The sequence below is a fragment of the Balearica regulorum genome, chromosome Z (genome assembly GCF_011004875.1).
Source record: "Balearica regulorum gibbericeps isolate bBalReg1 chromosome Z, bBalReg1.pri, whole genome shotgun sequence".
NCBI lineage: Eukaryota > Metazoa > Chordata > Aves > Gruiformes > Gruidae > Balearica > Balearica regulorum.
Window position 1 is genome coordinate 74,471,410 of NC_046220.1, and position 15,923 is coordinate 74,487,332.

Sequence of the window (15,923 nt, forward strand, 5' to 3'; positions counted from 1 at the left end):
TCCTAGTGTAGTCTTTAGCAGCCCATTCTATCGTGCGATTTTCCCAGAGGCTGGTGCATGACAGAGGATGTGATACCCCCACTCAATGTCGTGCTCTTTGGCCCAGGTGTCTATGAAGTTGTTTCAGAAATGAGTCCCCTTGTCTGACTCAATTCTTTCTGGGGTGCCACGTCACCACAAGACTTGTTTTTCAAGGCCCAGGATGGTGTTCTGGGTGGTGGCATGGGACAGGGGATATGTTTCCAGCCATCCAGTAGTTGCTTCCACCACTGTAAGCACATGCCGCTCGCCTTGGCGGGTTTGTGGGAGTGTAATGTAATCAATGTGCCAGGCCTCCCCATATTTATATTTCAGCCATTGTCCTCCATACCACAGAGGCTTTAACTGCTTGGCTTGCTGGATTGCAGTGCATGTTTCACATTAACGGATAACCTGTGCGATAGTGTCCATGGTCAAGTCCACCCCTCGATCATGAGCCCATCTGTATGTTGCATCTCTTCCTTGGTGGCTGGAGGCGTCATGGGCCCATTGAACCATAAACAATTCACCTTTACGTTGCCAGTCCAGATCTGCCTGAGCCACTTCAGTCTTAGCAGCCTGATCCACCTGATGGTTGTTCTGATGTTCCTCAGTGGCCTGACTTTTGCTTGCCATGGAGCTTACTTGCCTTACAGTATAGTAGAGTCTAATCGTCATTAGTGGCACTAAAAAGTCGTGCCTGACCCATATCCTTGCCCAACTCCATTGCAACTGAGAAAGAGAAGTTGCAAATGTGCTTGTTTTCCTTCATTTACTTCATGCGCCCTTGTCTTTTGTAGTCTCAAAGAGTGGGTCTGGCCAGCCTACAATAACACCATTTAACAAGTTAAAAGTATTGTCTGAAAAATCAATGTTTTCTGTAGCAAACATACCTAATACTGCATGCAGGAAAAAGAACACATTGCAATACCTGATATCCATTTGCAGTGTAGAAAATAGTTCAGTAATTTCATTGCAACCTATTTCATGGCAAACAAATGCTGAAGGGGATAGTTTATACTAAGAATTGTAAGCCTTGTGCTGTCTTCACTGCAGGCCAGTTTGAATCTCTGCCTGCCATTTGCTTTATGCAGAAAGGAATTGCTTTGCAGTCAGGTTGTGTGCACACCGAACAGTGTCCTGCAAACTGCTGCACCCTCTGGCCAGGAGCCTGTCCCTCCAGAGCCTACTGGTATGACAGCATGTAAAGCCCTTATGCTTTTTATAGGAAGATTAATTTAAATGCCTCACTGAGTTTTTTTTCTAGACCAACTACCCATTATTCTTTCTCTCAAAAAATGGCCAAATAGAAATTACATGTATAAATACTTTATCCTTGTCTGAAGGCTTTAATCATGTTTCTTAGAACTAGCTTTGAGTGGCATTGAATGTAACAAGATGCAAAGCACAACACAGCTGCCACTAAGGGAGAGTATTAGGCAACTGGAATAATTTACTTCTCCACAGATAACATCAGTAATTGGCAAATTTTCAAAGCTTTGGAAAAGGACTTAACTGTAAGATTTGTTTGGGGGTTAATTGTTATGTGCCCTCTAAATCCTTCACAACTGTTATCAGAGCTACTTTGCAAAATTACCTCCAGGTCTTCCTGAACTTAAATGTAGTACTGAACTTGTAGCATGGATTTTAAAAAAAACAAAGGTCACTATATTTTTCTTTGCTATTAGGACTCTAAGTTTCCTAACACCAAGAATGTAAAAGTTGGCTCTTGTATTGTGTACATAACTTGTGCATGCACTGAATATAATTTGTTCATTCAAATACCAAAGTGAACTCCTTGCAGAGTATCTGATTTGATGCACAACTGTGATGATTACCTGTTCAAATTAGTTTTACAATCAAATATGCTCTTTTGCATCCACATTTTGTATGTTTGCTTCTAATCCTTCATTTCTTTTGTTCTCAGCCTCAATTGTGCCTAGAGGGCTGTTTAGCCGCCAGATTTCTGATCTCGGTTTCAAAAACCTTCCACACCCGAATTATTCTAAACTGGCACCTTTTTTTTGCAAATTAAGAAATCAGGAGCTGAATGGGTCAACCTCCCATTTAAAAAGTCCTGCATTAGGGATGAAGTGGCAGAGGGGTAGAAACAATCTCTGAGCAGATCTAGTGAAATCAACACCATTCTTTGATCTGACTACTGTCATTATCTTTTTTTTTTCCAAAAAATATTTGTAGTGTTTTTTGCACAGAGCTGAGATGGTACACTTCTGTTTAAAGAAACATGGGTGTGGGAAGGGCTGCTTCAGCTAACTTTATATTTTACTTGCAAGTGATTCTTACAGCAATGGACATGGTGAAGTGATGGTAGTGATACCTACCGTGCAGTGAGTGCTGAGGTGAGTGGAAAGGAATGGGATGTTTCAACTCCAGAGGAAAAAGCAAGTTTTTTTCAGTGGGGTTATGACCACAATATCCTGATGAATACAGCCAGCATCTTTGTGCATGCAAAACAGTTGCCAGCGTGGACTGGTGAGCACTGAGGTCAGACAGAAGTAAAAGAGGTGAAGGGAGGAAAACAGTTATCCTCATAGAGCCCTATAGAAATAGTGTTTAGGTTTTCAGTGTTGCTGAGTTTTAAAGTATATTTAGAATCTGTGACTTAAATAGGATATTACACATATAAGTATGTAACTGTGTAAATGTTTGGTAGGGCAGGGTCAATGTGAGGTGACTAGTTTTCTACTTCTGCAATGTTTTCTAGTTCAACTTGCTGAAGCTGAAAAAAAACAACTATATTTCATTATGTCATTATATGTATACCTACATATATATATGTGCATATAAATATATGCATAATAGCATTCCTTCCAACTTTGGAACTGAACTATACATAGTCATGATAAAAAACTGCATTTATGGCTTCTCCTAAAGATATATATCCATCTCAGAACTTTCCAGATTTTGAAACTAAATAGGATTTAACATAACTTCCATAATAAAAATTGTTTGTTTGAATAAATTAGTTTATTGATGCCAGAGATCAGCAAACGTTTTATGAGAATACACAGCCTCACAACAAAACTTTTGCAAAGGTTTATGGCGGTTTTAAAGTGAATTACAGCAGCTGAAATGACACTAAAAAATTTATCAAAACAAAAGGGTTTTCTTATTTGCCTTTCTAACAACAACATATCATGATTTTGAAAGGGACGGAAACATATTTCTGTGAACTGCTTTGTTTACAACAAGCAGGAAGGTTACTAACTATTCCAGTTGCATGTTTCATAGCATAAAAGAAAGCACTGCTCCCTGGGAGTCCTGTACTGAACCAAAAAGCTTTCTGCTGCTTGAAGTCCCCTAGGACAGGAGAGAGCCACGTCCAGCCACGCTACAGAGTCATGCAGCTACTTCACATCGTGTACCCAGGAGCCTGAATGCCTCCATGAAGAGAATTAGTGGGAGCACAGAGCTGCGGTCCTGTAATCCTCCCTTCTAAGAGAAACTAATCCTTGTGCTAGAAAATCAACCTTCACATATGACTGGAGGAGACTCAGTCACCAAATCCTGTGCTGTTGTCGGTAGTTGTCTTATATGTCTGTCACGAGACTGAAAGTACTCTAGAAGCTATAGCATTTCCTCAGTGTCACAGCCCTGATATCTTAAAGTGCTATAAAAATGGAATATAGGTTTCCATCTGCTTCCATCGAATGACCCAAATATGCATAGAAAGTTTTTCATTTCCTTGTGGAGGCCTTTTTCAGTAATATCTGACTACAAGCTTCCCCTTCGCCCATGCAGTCCATGCTCAGTTCTCCCACCAAAAGTTACCTCTGTTGCCAGCTTTGGATTTCCTAGTATTAGAGTTGGTATTTTGAGGGTTTTTAAATTTATTTTTATAAGTAGATTTTTAAATTTTTGAGAGGAAAAAAAGTTGAATGCTGTGAAATTACTTAAAGCAAGATAGCCATAATGCTAGCATGAAATTCTAGGCAATATGTTTTAATTGCCATATATGGGGACATTGCTGTATAGAGAAACATAAGTATATGTTGTATCGAGGAATAGTTTCACATTTTCCAAGTATTATTATCTATGGATTACTGTTCTGTTCTTCCAGATAGTTTCCCAAACTAGTTATGATGAGGTCTGAGGCAAGGAAAAGCTCAACTCCTAAACATACTGCAAGATAGTCTAACACGTAACCCTTACACCATATTAACAGTGCTATTAGGCCCTTCACTTCCCAGGAGAAGGCTAAAAGTCACAGAGATACACTGACCTACTGTCTGCGTATTAATTCTAATGAATTAATAGCACAGTTAATTTAACTAGAGTTAATAAGCAAGGTTTCTTCAGTCTTTATTAGTCCTCAGGTTTTGTGTAGGTCTAATGCTACTATTTTAATGCTTCTATATCAGTCTAGCTACAACCTTTTAAACTGTAATATTGCAATACTGTTTTTTACACTGGGTTTGCAGCACAGGATGCACGTCAAATTATTGCAAAACTGTGGAAGGCAGGCTCTGGCAACTGGTTTTCTTTAGATTGGCACTAGGGCAATGCAGTATTTTGGTTCATGTTCCTTTCTGTTAAATGAGTGGGAGTTTTTGTAAGTGGAACTGCTAGGAAATAACACAAATTGTATGTATGGGATGTCTCTGTGTCTCTCGTCATTACTGTGCTTTGCATCTTGTGACAAGCACTTTGTATTAGTTATTGTCATGGTTCAGCCCCAGCCGTGGCTGAGCACCATGTGGTCACTCGCTCACCCCTCATCGCAGGTGGGATGGGAAGGAGAATTGGAAGAAAAAGGTAAAACTCCTGGGTTGGGAAAAGGACAGTTTACTGGGACAGCAAAGGGAGAGGGAAATAACAATGACAGTACTTAGAATATACAAAGTGAATGATACACAACAGAATTTGCTTACTGCTCTGAACACAATGCCCTGCTCATCTCTGAGCAGCAACCCCTCCTCCCTGGCCAGCTCCCCACCTTATATACTGAGCATGATGTCATACGGTGTCAAATATCCCTTTGGCTAGTTTGGGTCAGCTGTCCTGGCTGTGTCCCTTCCAGCTTCTTGTGAAAATCAACTCTATCCAGGACAGGTTTTTAGAAAACAGGATATTTTTCTCCCTCATGTCATCATCATTTTTGGTCAAGATTTCATAGAATCATAGAATGGTTTGGGTTGGAAGGGACCTCAAAGATCATCTATTTGTACCAAAACTTCTGAAAAGTGGAATTCATCATTAAGAATCATAGGGTTATAGTTTTGGTGATACATTCCATCTAGTTCATATTCTACTTAAACAGCCTTCCCAGAAGTACAAAGAAAAGATCGGTAAAAATGCCCTTGCTGTGAATAGCCTGATTTTGCTGTGTTGTCTCTTATCTGTGAGTAACCCAAGAACCATTCACAGCCCTTTAAACCTACTTCAGGGCCTGCAGGAGCCCTTTCTGAGGCTGACAACTAAATTGAGATTAAAGGAAAATGTTTTCTAGTGTGTTGCTTGAGCTATCTGATCCAAAAGAGGTCTGCATAACACTTTTTCAGCTTGATTAAAGGATGCTCGTACCTGATTTAGCTCAGACATTCAGCAGAACTGACTTTCACAGCTGTTACTGTATTCTGGGATGTGGAGTATGACCAGTGTGTACTCCCCATCCTAGAGGATTTCTGCAGCTCATCCCCAGCCTACAGGGATTACTCTTCCTTTTTTTTTTGTCTTTCTTGTGCAGGGGTACGGCGCCAGATTGCCCACTGCATGTGGAAGGGAAGTGGAGCCATCAAAAACTCCTTCTGTGACCCAGCAACACAGCCAAATGGGCGACAAAAGAAATGCTATGAAAAGGACTGTCCACCCAGGTAACAGATACTAGGAGGGCTCTGGTAATCTTAAATAGCAGCATTATTCAAAGGAAGATGATGTTTCTAGTACCAGATTAGTGTGGTACCTGCAGCCTACCATGGTGAGAGCTCCCAAGCATTTCTGAGCAAGGTGGCAGAATACTAGTAATGGACCAGCTAAGAGTGAGCTGCCCTAAGAGGTTTCCAATGCTGGTTACCAAGCAGTCTGTGCTGGGAATGGCAGATTGCTCTCTCATCTCTAAAGATACTCTTTTTGTTCAGTTTAGATACAGATGTGCCTGAAAACTCTCTAAATTCTTACTTATTTTAAAAATAATTTTCCTGTCTTAGCTTGAATGATAATGTATTAATGTGTGTTCTAAAAAGTAACTTGCAGAGAGGTTTTTTTAAGCCTTTTGATGCTGTTTTTCAGTACTTTTTTATACTCCTTTGTCCTTTTTGTGAGGGAGGATGAGTGGAAATGCCCACTTCTGTAACTAATTATTGTACCTTCTTTATAACACTTATTATTTGGCATTCCCTTCTTATTTTTTCCTTTCAGCGAAATGCAGCTTTCTTCATTCTGTCATCACATTGGAATCAACTTTTCCATTCCCATAACATTATTTTAATTCCTCTTCATCTCTGTTTTTTTCTGTTCTATCATTTTAGCAAGGTAAGGAAGACTAACAATAGCCAGCATTCCAGGTGACAATAGAACTGTGGGCTTGTAAAATAGGCACAGATTTGCCGGAAGGGATCAATATTGGGTTTAGTTTCATGTTTTAGTACTGGAACATCTTGCTTTTGTCTTTCATTGTATTCGGAAATTGTTTATCATGCTGTTCATAATGGTATAGCAGTCTTTCCCTAGTAATTCTAGTTAAACCAGAATCAAGAAGAAGTTGTTACAATGATTCCCTTAAAGTGTATCACGTTACATTTGCCAACAGTGAATTTCATGAAGCTTTAATGTAAAAAATTCTGCATGGCTGTTGGTTTTATTGGTTGTTTCCAAGTATCTTCACAACCGTATATGATGCATCCTCTGGGAATTACATCTTTGTGCTTGCAGCCTCTATAAATGAGTGTTAAAAGCATAAACCACCAGCATTTCATAATTTGTAGATTGCTAGGAAATCCGTTGACAGTAGATCAAACTTATTAACTGGTTGACTAGTTAAGAGCTGAGGCTACCCACATGCATGGAGGTGTTTTTTTGTTTATAGCACATATAAAATCTGCTACTTATTCCAGAGTTCCAAATGAGCTCAATTTATCCTATTTGTTCTAAGTGACTGCATTATTCAGACCTGCCCTTGAAAGTGAGGGAGCAGAATTTTTCCCTTGTTGGGCAGATTGTAGAATTATGTGACGTGTGAACCAGTCTCTTCTGCAGGCCAGGCAGAAAAGCTCATATGCTGCCAGCCTCACTGATACTTCTCAAGCTCATTCTGCACAGCAGACGAAAGGACTAGTTATCCTTCTGAGGACAGCAAAATACTGACAATGCAGGAAACCCATACGTATTTAATTCTAGAGTCACATTGTATACTTAGTTTTCTCTTAATATCAGAAAAGTGACTGTAGTGGTTTAACCAAGGGTCTGTCTAAGTCTGTTCTGGCGCCCAGCAGGGCCTGCATGCCTGAGGAAGAGTAAACACAAGGCAAGCATAAATTATATCTCTTTCTATTACCCTTGCAGCTTCCAACTGTTTTTAAGTCAAGGCATTTCCAGAGGCTTTTATGGCTTGTCTAATCAGTAACCTCTAGTGGACCTCTCTTCCAAGTACTTGTTCAGCCTCCCTCTGCAACTTTGTAAAACGTCTGTCATACACATTTTCCTCTGCAAGAAATTCCGCAGTTTTAAGGACTACTGTGTGAAGCACCACCTCATTTTAATTATTTTGAACCTGGCTCTCACTAGTTTCTGTTGGTGGCCCCGAGTTCTTCTCACGGAAGAGATGGCAGTGAAGAATTGACTCCACCCTTCCCTAGCTCTTCATTTTGTAGATCTTGTCTCTGTTCCAGACTGTAGTACCAGCATGAGATTTAGTTGGTACTTACTTTCAATGGCATATGTATCACCTCTAATCCAGACAGACAGTTACACATCCCCATCTGAATTGCAAGACAGTACCATGCTGGTTTTGGCTGGGATAAAGTTACCTTTCTTCACAGTAGCTGGTTTTGGGGCTGTGTTTTGGATTTGTGCTGAAAACAGTGTTGATAACACAGGGATGTTTTTGTCACTGCTGAGCAGTGCTTACACAGAGCCAAGGCCTTTTCTGCTCTTCACACCACTCCACCAGGGAGTGGGCTGGGGGTGCACAAGGAGTTGGGAGGAGACACAGCTGGGACAGCTGACCTCAGCTGACCAAAGGGATATCCCATACCATATGGTGTCATGCTCGGCGTATAAAGCTGGGGGAAGAAGAAGGAAGAGGGGGACATTCGGAGTGATGGTGTTTGTCTTCCCAAGTCACTGTTATGTGTGATGGAGCCCTGCTTTCCTGGAGATGGCTGAACACCTGCCTGCCTGCGGGAAGTGGGGAATGAATCCCTTGTCTTGCTTTGTTTGTGTGTACACATGGCTTTTGCTTTACCTGTTAAACTGTCTTTATCCAAACCCATGAGTTTTCTCTTTTACCCTTTCAGTTCTCTCCCCCATCCCACCAGGGGGGAGTAAGCAAGCAGCTGCATGGGGCCTAGCTGCTGGCTGAGGCTTAAACCATGCAAGTCCTTGGTGCAGTTGGGTTATTTGTCAGTTCTAAAGAAAATCTGAATGGTGGAGAAAGGTGTGGCTGTCTCATATGGTATGATGTAGCACAACTGAGAGTTCATATGAAGCTGCTGAAGAACAAGTGTTCTCTGGAGAGATGTGGCTAAATTCTGCGCTAGAGTTGTGGACCTCTGATTAGTGCTGTAGCCATGGGACTGAAACTGTTAGCTGATCTCAGGCTTCCCAACCGCAAACCAGTTTCTTTGTGGGAACATCCTATCTTAAACAATAAGGATGTTATCATGCATAACCCTCTCTCCTATGATCTGCTAAATTCCACTGATGGAAAACATGCTACCGTGAAACTAGCTACTAGACCACTAAATCAGAAGTAGATAATCTATCCAACGGTAGCTACAGGCAAAGAATAACATTAATGTAATACTTGTGACTCTCACAAACCAGGTATTATCTCATTAATCCATTTCAAGAAGTTAATTATAAACTGTTTAAATGACAGGCTTCTGAGAAGTCCAAGTCTTAACATTCTTTTTTATTAGTTGGTTTGGTCTACATTTATTTTTCCCACACTTTCTACTAAAAGAATCTGGAGTGAAACAAATAAAATATTTAAAATGTTGCAATACATGTATGTCACATGGTGACTTAGAACAAAATAAAGATGGCTGAACAGTTGAAAGTTAAAATGTCGTATGACCGCTCATGTAAAACCTGAGTGATACTGCTTAGCAGGAGTGCAACAAGACTGTAGCATAAATACATGGGTTTTTTCCACGTTATGCTATGGAATATGGTTTCCAGTTATATGTTTCTTTAGTAGGCAGGTAGTTAGCACCATAGGTGTTAATGATAAAAATCAATAGATACTAGTTGAAGAAAAAGAGTGGGATTTTAACTACTAACAGTGTTGTGAAGAAAAGTTTTGCTCTCCCCTTTAAAGAAAATTGCCTGGAGCCTTTTTAACCTGACTACCCACTTGAACAGAGTAACCATAAATAGATTATTTTACAAGTACTTGGGATCTCCTGCTTTTTATCTGCTATTACTGTATTGTCCTGCTTCCAGACTGCTTAATAGACTCCAACAGCACAATAAGAATAGGAAATCTTGTTTTATTATAATACACAGAGTGAAAATCAGTGCCCTGTTGGTCTCTGCTGTGCCTGATGCTATACAAACACATAGTGAAAGAACACGGTCTTTCTTTAGGTGTGACACATTACGGTGGGAGGGAGGAAACATTCAGCCCCATAGGCATGAATATAGCAAACTTTGGTTCCAAAATCCCATGCTAGTACTTTTTCAACAGGATCCAGACCTCATTCAGCACACATCATCTGGGTATAGATGAGGGTTGTATAATGGACGAGGCTGTTGGGCCCCATCTTAATTGTTATAGACCTGGGAAACTCATTGTGGGTGGAAAAGAGAGAGGTCATGAGATATTAAGGCAGCTGAATGCAACCTAAAGGAATCAGATTTTCTCCCTACCTCCCTACCTCTGTCCCAGGCTGGATTGCAGAAGAGCTGAGCACTCAGAGCTACAGCTGAAGACTAACTGAGGTTATGGTTTCACCATACAGACTGCTCTGTAGCTCAACGGCCTCAGGAAAATTAGTGCTTACACAAATTAATTACCAAAATCATGCATTTTTGCTTGTTTGTTTGTTACCACACTCTTTCCATGCCATGCCTGCCTGTGGCAATAAGACAGTCCTGTCACTTTGCAGGAACCAGGTGATACATTAATATTTAAGAACCACTACGTTGCTGTGGTGGTAAATGCCATCAGAAGCCAGAGGTAGGAGCAAGTACTGGGCGGTGACTCCCATCAGGCTTCAGTTTCCACCAACTCATCTCAGTCTCTCACCACAATCAGCACAGCTATGTACGAGTTTTCTTTCCCATATCCTTTTCTTTGCCAAGCATCTCTCTGTATGTGTGATCTAAAGAAAGCCTTGTTTATAACCTGCCCAAAGCTACATCTGTCTGGCAATGCCCTCCACTCTAGCTTACAGTTGGGAGGTCTGACAGCTTGATCACTTCAGCTTAGAAGTTGCACATTTGGTTCTCAGATTGCTATGTCAATTCTGCATGTGTGCTCAGCAGTCACCTCCAGTTTTGGTTATGCCTCTGCAGTGTGAGGACACAGCAGGAGCTCCAAGATAATAGTTTTTGGCAAAGCAGTCACGCAGGTGCTGCTCCCTTCTGTGTGGTCCAGGACCTGCTTTGGGGCATCCTGTATCAAAACAGACAAATGGATGGTAGATGTTCTGCTGTCCTTGCTTTGCCTTTCTTCCCTTTTGGCTGGGGTGCCACAGTTCAGAAATCCTCAGTGGCGACCATGAAGAGACAAGAGTGCATGTACTTCCATATTAAATTTCTCATGCTTGAGTGTTTAAGGCGTGTGCATGTACCCTAGAATGCAAATATGGAAAATCCACCATTAAAAACTCCAGTTACTGATAAGAATAAACTTTGAGTCAGAACAAGTTTTTTGAAGTGTGTGTGGTAAACAAGGCGCCGGGCAATTAACTGCTTTGCTCACCAGTACCATCTGTTACCTGCACTGAATGAGGAAGGACTCTATGAAATATAAAAAAAGTTACATGATTAAATGTAATTTAGATTGACATGAAGGTGCAATAGGATAAAATCTTAATTCTGGGATTTCCTAACTTTGGATCACCTTACTTTCTTCCATGACTTTTTAAAAATGTTTTGCATGCAATAATTAATCATGCACCATTGCTGATCAAGATAGGTTCTGTAGTAAGATCTGATAATTTATTGCTAGGAGTTCGGTATTTAAACCTGCAAACTGCTGAACCGTCACACAGAGCCATTTGAAAATGGTGAGCGAGGGGGTGTTAGCTTAGCATGTCTGTAGCTTGAAATATGTGATCGGGTTCCATTAAAATTAATAGGGCAATTCACATACTTCAAGTTGCATTTGTGCTGAAGTGTCAGCAATTTACAAGATACTAGAGATGATAAAATTGGAAAGAAGATGCAGGAGATGAAAACAACCCTGAAATGGCTTGATTCAGGTTGTGATAATATATTTTTCTCTTTTTATTGCTGTGTTCCACTGAGATGTGCTTGCTTTTTCTCTTTAACCACCTGTTAGTTTTCCTTTGTTGTTTGCAGAAGCCTGGATGAGCAAGCAACAATCCAAAGAAAGGCAGGAGAAGGAGAAAAATAATTTGTTCTTTTATTACAGCAATGTCCAGAGGCCTCACGCAGGGCCGTGGTGGCAATGGGCTGCATTCTAGAGCATGTAGCAAAATAGTCTGTGCCCCAAAGGGCTTGTAGGGTAATTTAAAAGGAAATGCAGTATGTATACATAATTAAAGAGAAGGAAGGGAGTTGTAGGTACCTCAGAGAGGACCAGATGGTTGCACAAATGAGCTGTGTGCATAGCTTGATTGCTGTGAGTCTTTTTTTTTTTTTAATGATTAGGAATAGGTATCAGTGCCTTCCACATCAGTGACAGCTCATTTGCAAATGAAGAATATATTAGTCAGGAAACAGAAGAACAACATGGAAACTACAAAGGAAAGGGAAGAGGGATTGTCAGCAAACTGAAGAAGCCAGAAATGCAGTAAGATGGGAGACAAAGCAAGGAGCAAAAACTTATAAAACTGGACATTGAACTTTGATGCATTTATCAGAATGGGATTATTTTTCTCTAAGTTCATGGACCTTAAAAAGATAGAATGGTGTTGGTTGTAAATCAAAACTGATTTTTTTCTGCCTTTCTGTCAAGAAAGGTGTTTTCTAAATATATCCCTGTTTTGTTATCAGCATAAGGATTTGTCATGACCTGCTTCAGAACTCTGGAACAAGTAATATTGTCTAGAAGCTTTCGTGGCCTAGAGTTCACAGCTGGGCCACATTTTTCATACAGCAGCTTGGAGCTATGTTCTTGCCTAGGGCACTCTAAACTGGAAGGAAAAAGACTTTTTTTTTTTAAGTATAAAGGTAAATCTTTAGGCAAATGTCACAGTTGATACCAATGCTTCTCAAGTAGTACAAACCCAGAAATTTTTGGCCCCCCCTTTCTTATCGTGGAACCCAGGAATGCAGATGTTTGATCCACTCTGGGCCACCATGGGAAGAAATAGGTGAATGAAGCTGGAGAAAGGCTAAGGTAAACCAAATATAAAGAGGATGTCTCTCGTTGGTAAGGTGTTTCTCATTGGAAAATACTGCACTAAAGGAAACATTTCTCTTCCATTTGGTGGAACATTGTATAGCACACTATAGCAGACCATCTTTGATCGGGAGAGAGACACATAAGGGGCTTGTTTTTACTTCATGAAGGAGCAAAGTACAGAAAAGTGCAGACGAGTGCTGATGCAGAGAGTAGACCCGGAGGTACAGCACTGCAAGTCACTGCTCTCACATGGGTGCCTGCCCTCAGCATAGCTTTGACTAGCCTGTTTTTTGGGGTTGTGTACCTTGCTGCTTCTCCATCTGGAGGTAACGCAGGGCCAGTTTGAGCACTTGTGCAGTACTGGCTGTGTAGATGTTTGTGGGAACCTTCTCCACCTCTGTGCTGACATTACAGACCCTTCCCTGATTCTCATTTGTTAACTCTTTCTGTACTGAGGTAGGAGCAAGCAGATAAACAATAGGATGGAGTAAACAGATTACTAAACTTGCTACCAGTTCCTCAAATTTGGATTTGAAAGACCATCTAATCAGTGGATTTTTATGCATTGTAGAAATATAATACTTGGTGCCCACTGCTGTGTGGGAATCAGCATCTTTCAGTGATTGGCTGGTACTGGAGCACAGGGCAGATGAGAAAGCTGGAGTGATCTGGATTTAATATGAAAAATATATATCTGAACCCAGATTTTAAATTACTGGTTCTTTTTCTTGTAGTCTCTGACCTTTCCCTAATATGCTTGTGATGTGGTGTTTTCTGATGTTTCTTACCCCTCTGTTTTTCAGATGGTGGGCAGGAGAGTGGCAAAAATGTTCGACCACGTGTGGCCCAACAGGCCAGAAGAAGCGAACTGTACTTTGCATCCAGACAGTGGGATCTGATGAGCAGGCACTGGCTGTCACAGAGTGCCAGCACCTGCTTAAACCGAAGACTCATCTGTCGTGCAACAGAGATATCTTGTGCCCATCTGACTGGACAGTGGGCAACTGGACTGAGGTAAACATGGCAGTTGTAATATTGAAATTTTTTTTCAAAATGACCTATTATAGTCAGCAGAGAGGACCAATGACTTGCTTTTTTACCTTTTTTTAATTGTTTTTTTTTGTTAACATGTCTTCACAAATCCTTTATGCAGAAGAAAAAAGCTGCCCTGCTTCCTAAAGACCTCAGCAAATGTTGTGTGTTAACTGTTTCTAGGGGTTTGGCTTGCTGAGCGTTTGGGACTGTAGAGCAGAGCATGCTTGCATGCTGAAAATCTGTGTAGTACTTATTACTGCTCTGGACTAGATGGAGAGAAGCTCTGTGTCATGTCTGTAGGCTTACAAAGAACCATTTTTATATTCTTTACCTTCATATCTCTTGCATACATAACTCTGCTGTTCTTGCTACAGTATGCAAGCTGTTTACTTCCAGTATTAATCTGGAGCCCTAACAAACAATAGAATACCTGTGTATCCTTTAAGAGTTAATTAAATATGGTGCAATTATTTCATGGCAGCTGATGATCTGCAGAATGTGAGGTCATCAAAATGATCACTGCACTATACTAAATTTGTTTAAATATACTGCAACATATTCTGCAATGTTTGTTAGTACTAGTAGGGAGCACACATTTGATGTGCTTTGTCATAGATTTTAATCTGTGGAAGGACCTCGTGCTTCTTAGGTTTCTTAAGATTAGGGTGCTCGTATTTACAGGTGTTTCACAACTTCACTTTCTATTGAAGGCAAGGAGGGTTCAGGGTCCCCCACATGTGGAGCAGTGTACTTCTCCATGAAAAATAAACATGCACTTCTGGAGTGGGGAGAAGTAGCTTTTGAGTCACGTGAAATTTTAAAATTATTTTATTATTCTGTTGTAGTATGACTTGCTCATGGTTCACCTTATAAATAGATAGTTTATCAGTGTAGCTGACAATCATGACAACAAATGCACAACGAATGTTTTCCAGTTCAGGTGTCAATAAAAATGAAGTTTACTAAGTTTTTCAAAACTTCCAAGACCAATGATCTGGATGCAGGAGTTGAATGCACCATTAGCAAGTTTGATGACGATACCAAACTGGGAGGTGCTGTTGACTCTCTCAAGGGACAAGGGGCCTTGCAGAGGGATCTAGACAGATCGGAGCATTGCTCTATGATTAATGGGATGAACTTTAACAAGTGCAAACGCCGGATTCTGCACCTGGGACAGAGTAACCCTGAGCACAAGTACAGACTGGGGGAGGAGTGGCTGGAGAGCTGCCCTGCAGAAGGGGATCTGGGCAGCCAAGATCTGTGCCCTGGCAGCCCAGAGGGCAAACCCCATCCTGGGGGGGGGCATCAAATACAGCAAAACCAGCCGGCCAAAAGAGGGGATTATCCCACTGTATTCAGCGCTGGTGCGGCCTCACCTGCAGTGCTGCGTGCAGTGCTGGGACACACCATTTAACAAGGACGGGAAGGTCCTTGAATGTGTCCAGAGGAGAGAACAAAGCTGGTGAGAGGGCTGGAAGGCATGTCCTGTGAGGAGCAGCTGAGGACTCTGGGTTTGTCTAGTTTGGAGACAAGGAGGCCGAGGGGCGACCTCACGGCTCTCTGCAGCTCCCTGAGGAGGGGAGGTGGGGAGGGAGGTGCTGGGCTCTTCTCCCTGGTACCCAGTGATAGAACACATGGGTACGGTGCAAAGCTGCGCCAGGGGTGGTTTAGGCTGGACATCAGGAAGTATTTGTTTACCAAGAGGGGGGTCACACACTGGAACAGGCTCCCTAGAGAGGTGGTTCATGCCCCAAGCCTGTCAGTGTTTCAGAGGCATTTGGACACCACCTGTAGCACCATGCTTTAACTTCTGGTCAGCCCTGGAGTGGTCAGGCAGTTGGACTAGGTGAGCGTTGGAGGTCCTTTACAATTGAAATAGTCTAGTCTATTCTGTTCTATTCTGGTCTAATTTCCTTTTTTGAAAACTCCTCTCCCTTCTTTCTCCTCTTTTTTTTTTTCTTTTTTTTTTTTTTTTTTTTACCAGACTCATCATTGTGTTTGAGAGCAGATTCAGGTAATAAACTAATAGAATTTTGTGACAGTACTAATTCCGTTTATGCTGCTTACAAACCATTGTCACTGAATGTTGATTGTTTTGGGAATTGAGTAGCCACCATGTTTTAACTGCCTGTGAAAAAATAGACTGGGACTA

At 41.3% G+C, this 15,923-nt stretch overlaps 1 protein-coding gene across 2 annotated transcripts in view; it reads left to right on the plus strand.

Moving 5' to 3' along the window:
- The window catches only part of ADAMTS12 (ADAM metallopeptidase with thrombospondin type 1 motif 12), a 177,021-nt gene that overhangs the window by 139,956 nt on the left and 21,142 nt on the right, over positions 1-15,923 (plus strand). For both annotated transcript variants that reach the window (XM_075739600.1, XM_075739601.1), the window contains 2 exons: positions 5,726-5,852; positions 13,540-13,750. In XM_075739600.1, coding sequence (XP_075595715.1) covers positions 5,726-5,852; positions 13,540-13,750 — 338 coding nt within the window. The remainder of the gene's footprint in view (positions 1-5,725; positions 5,853-13,539; positions 13,751-15,923) is intronic.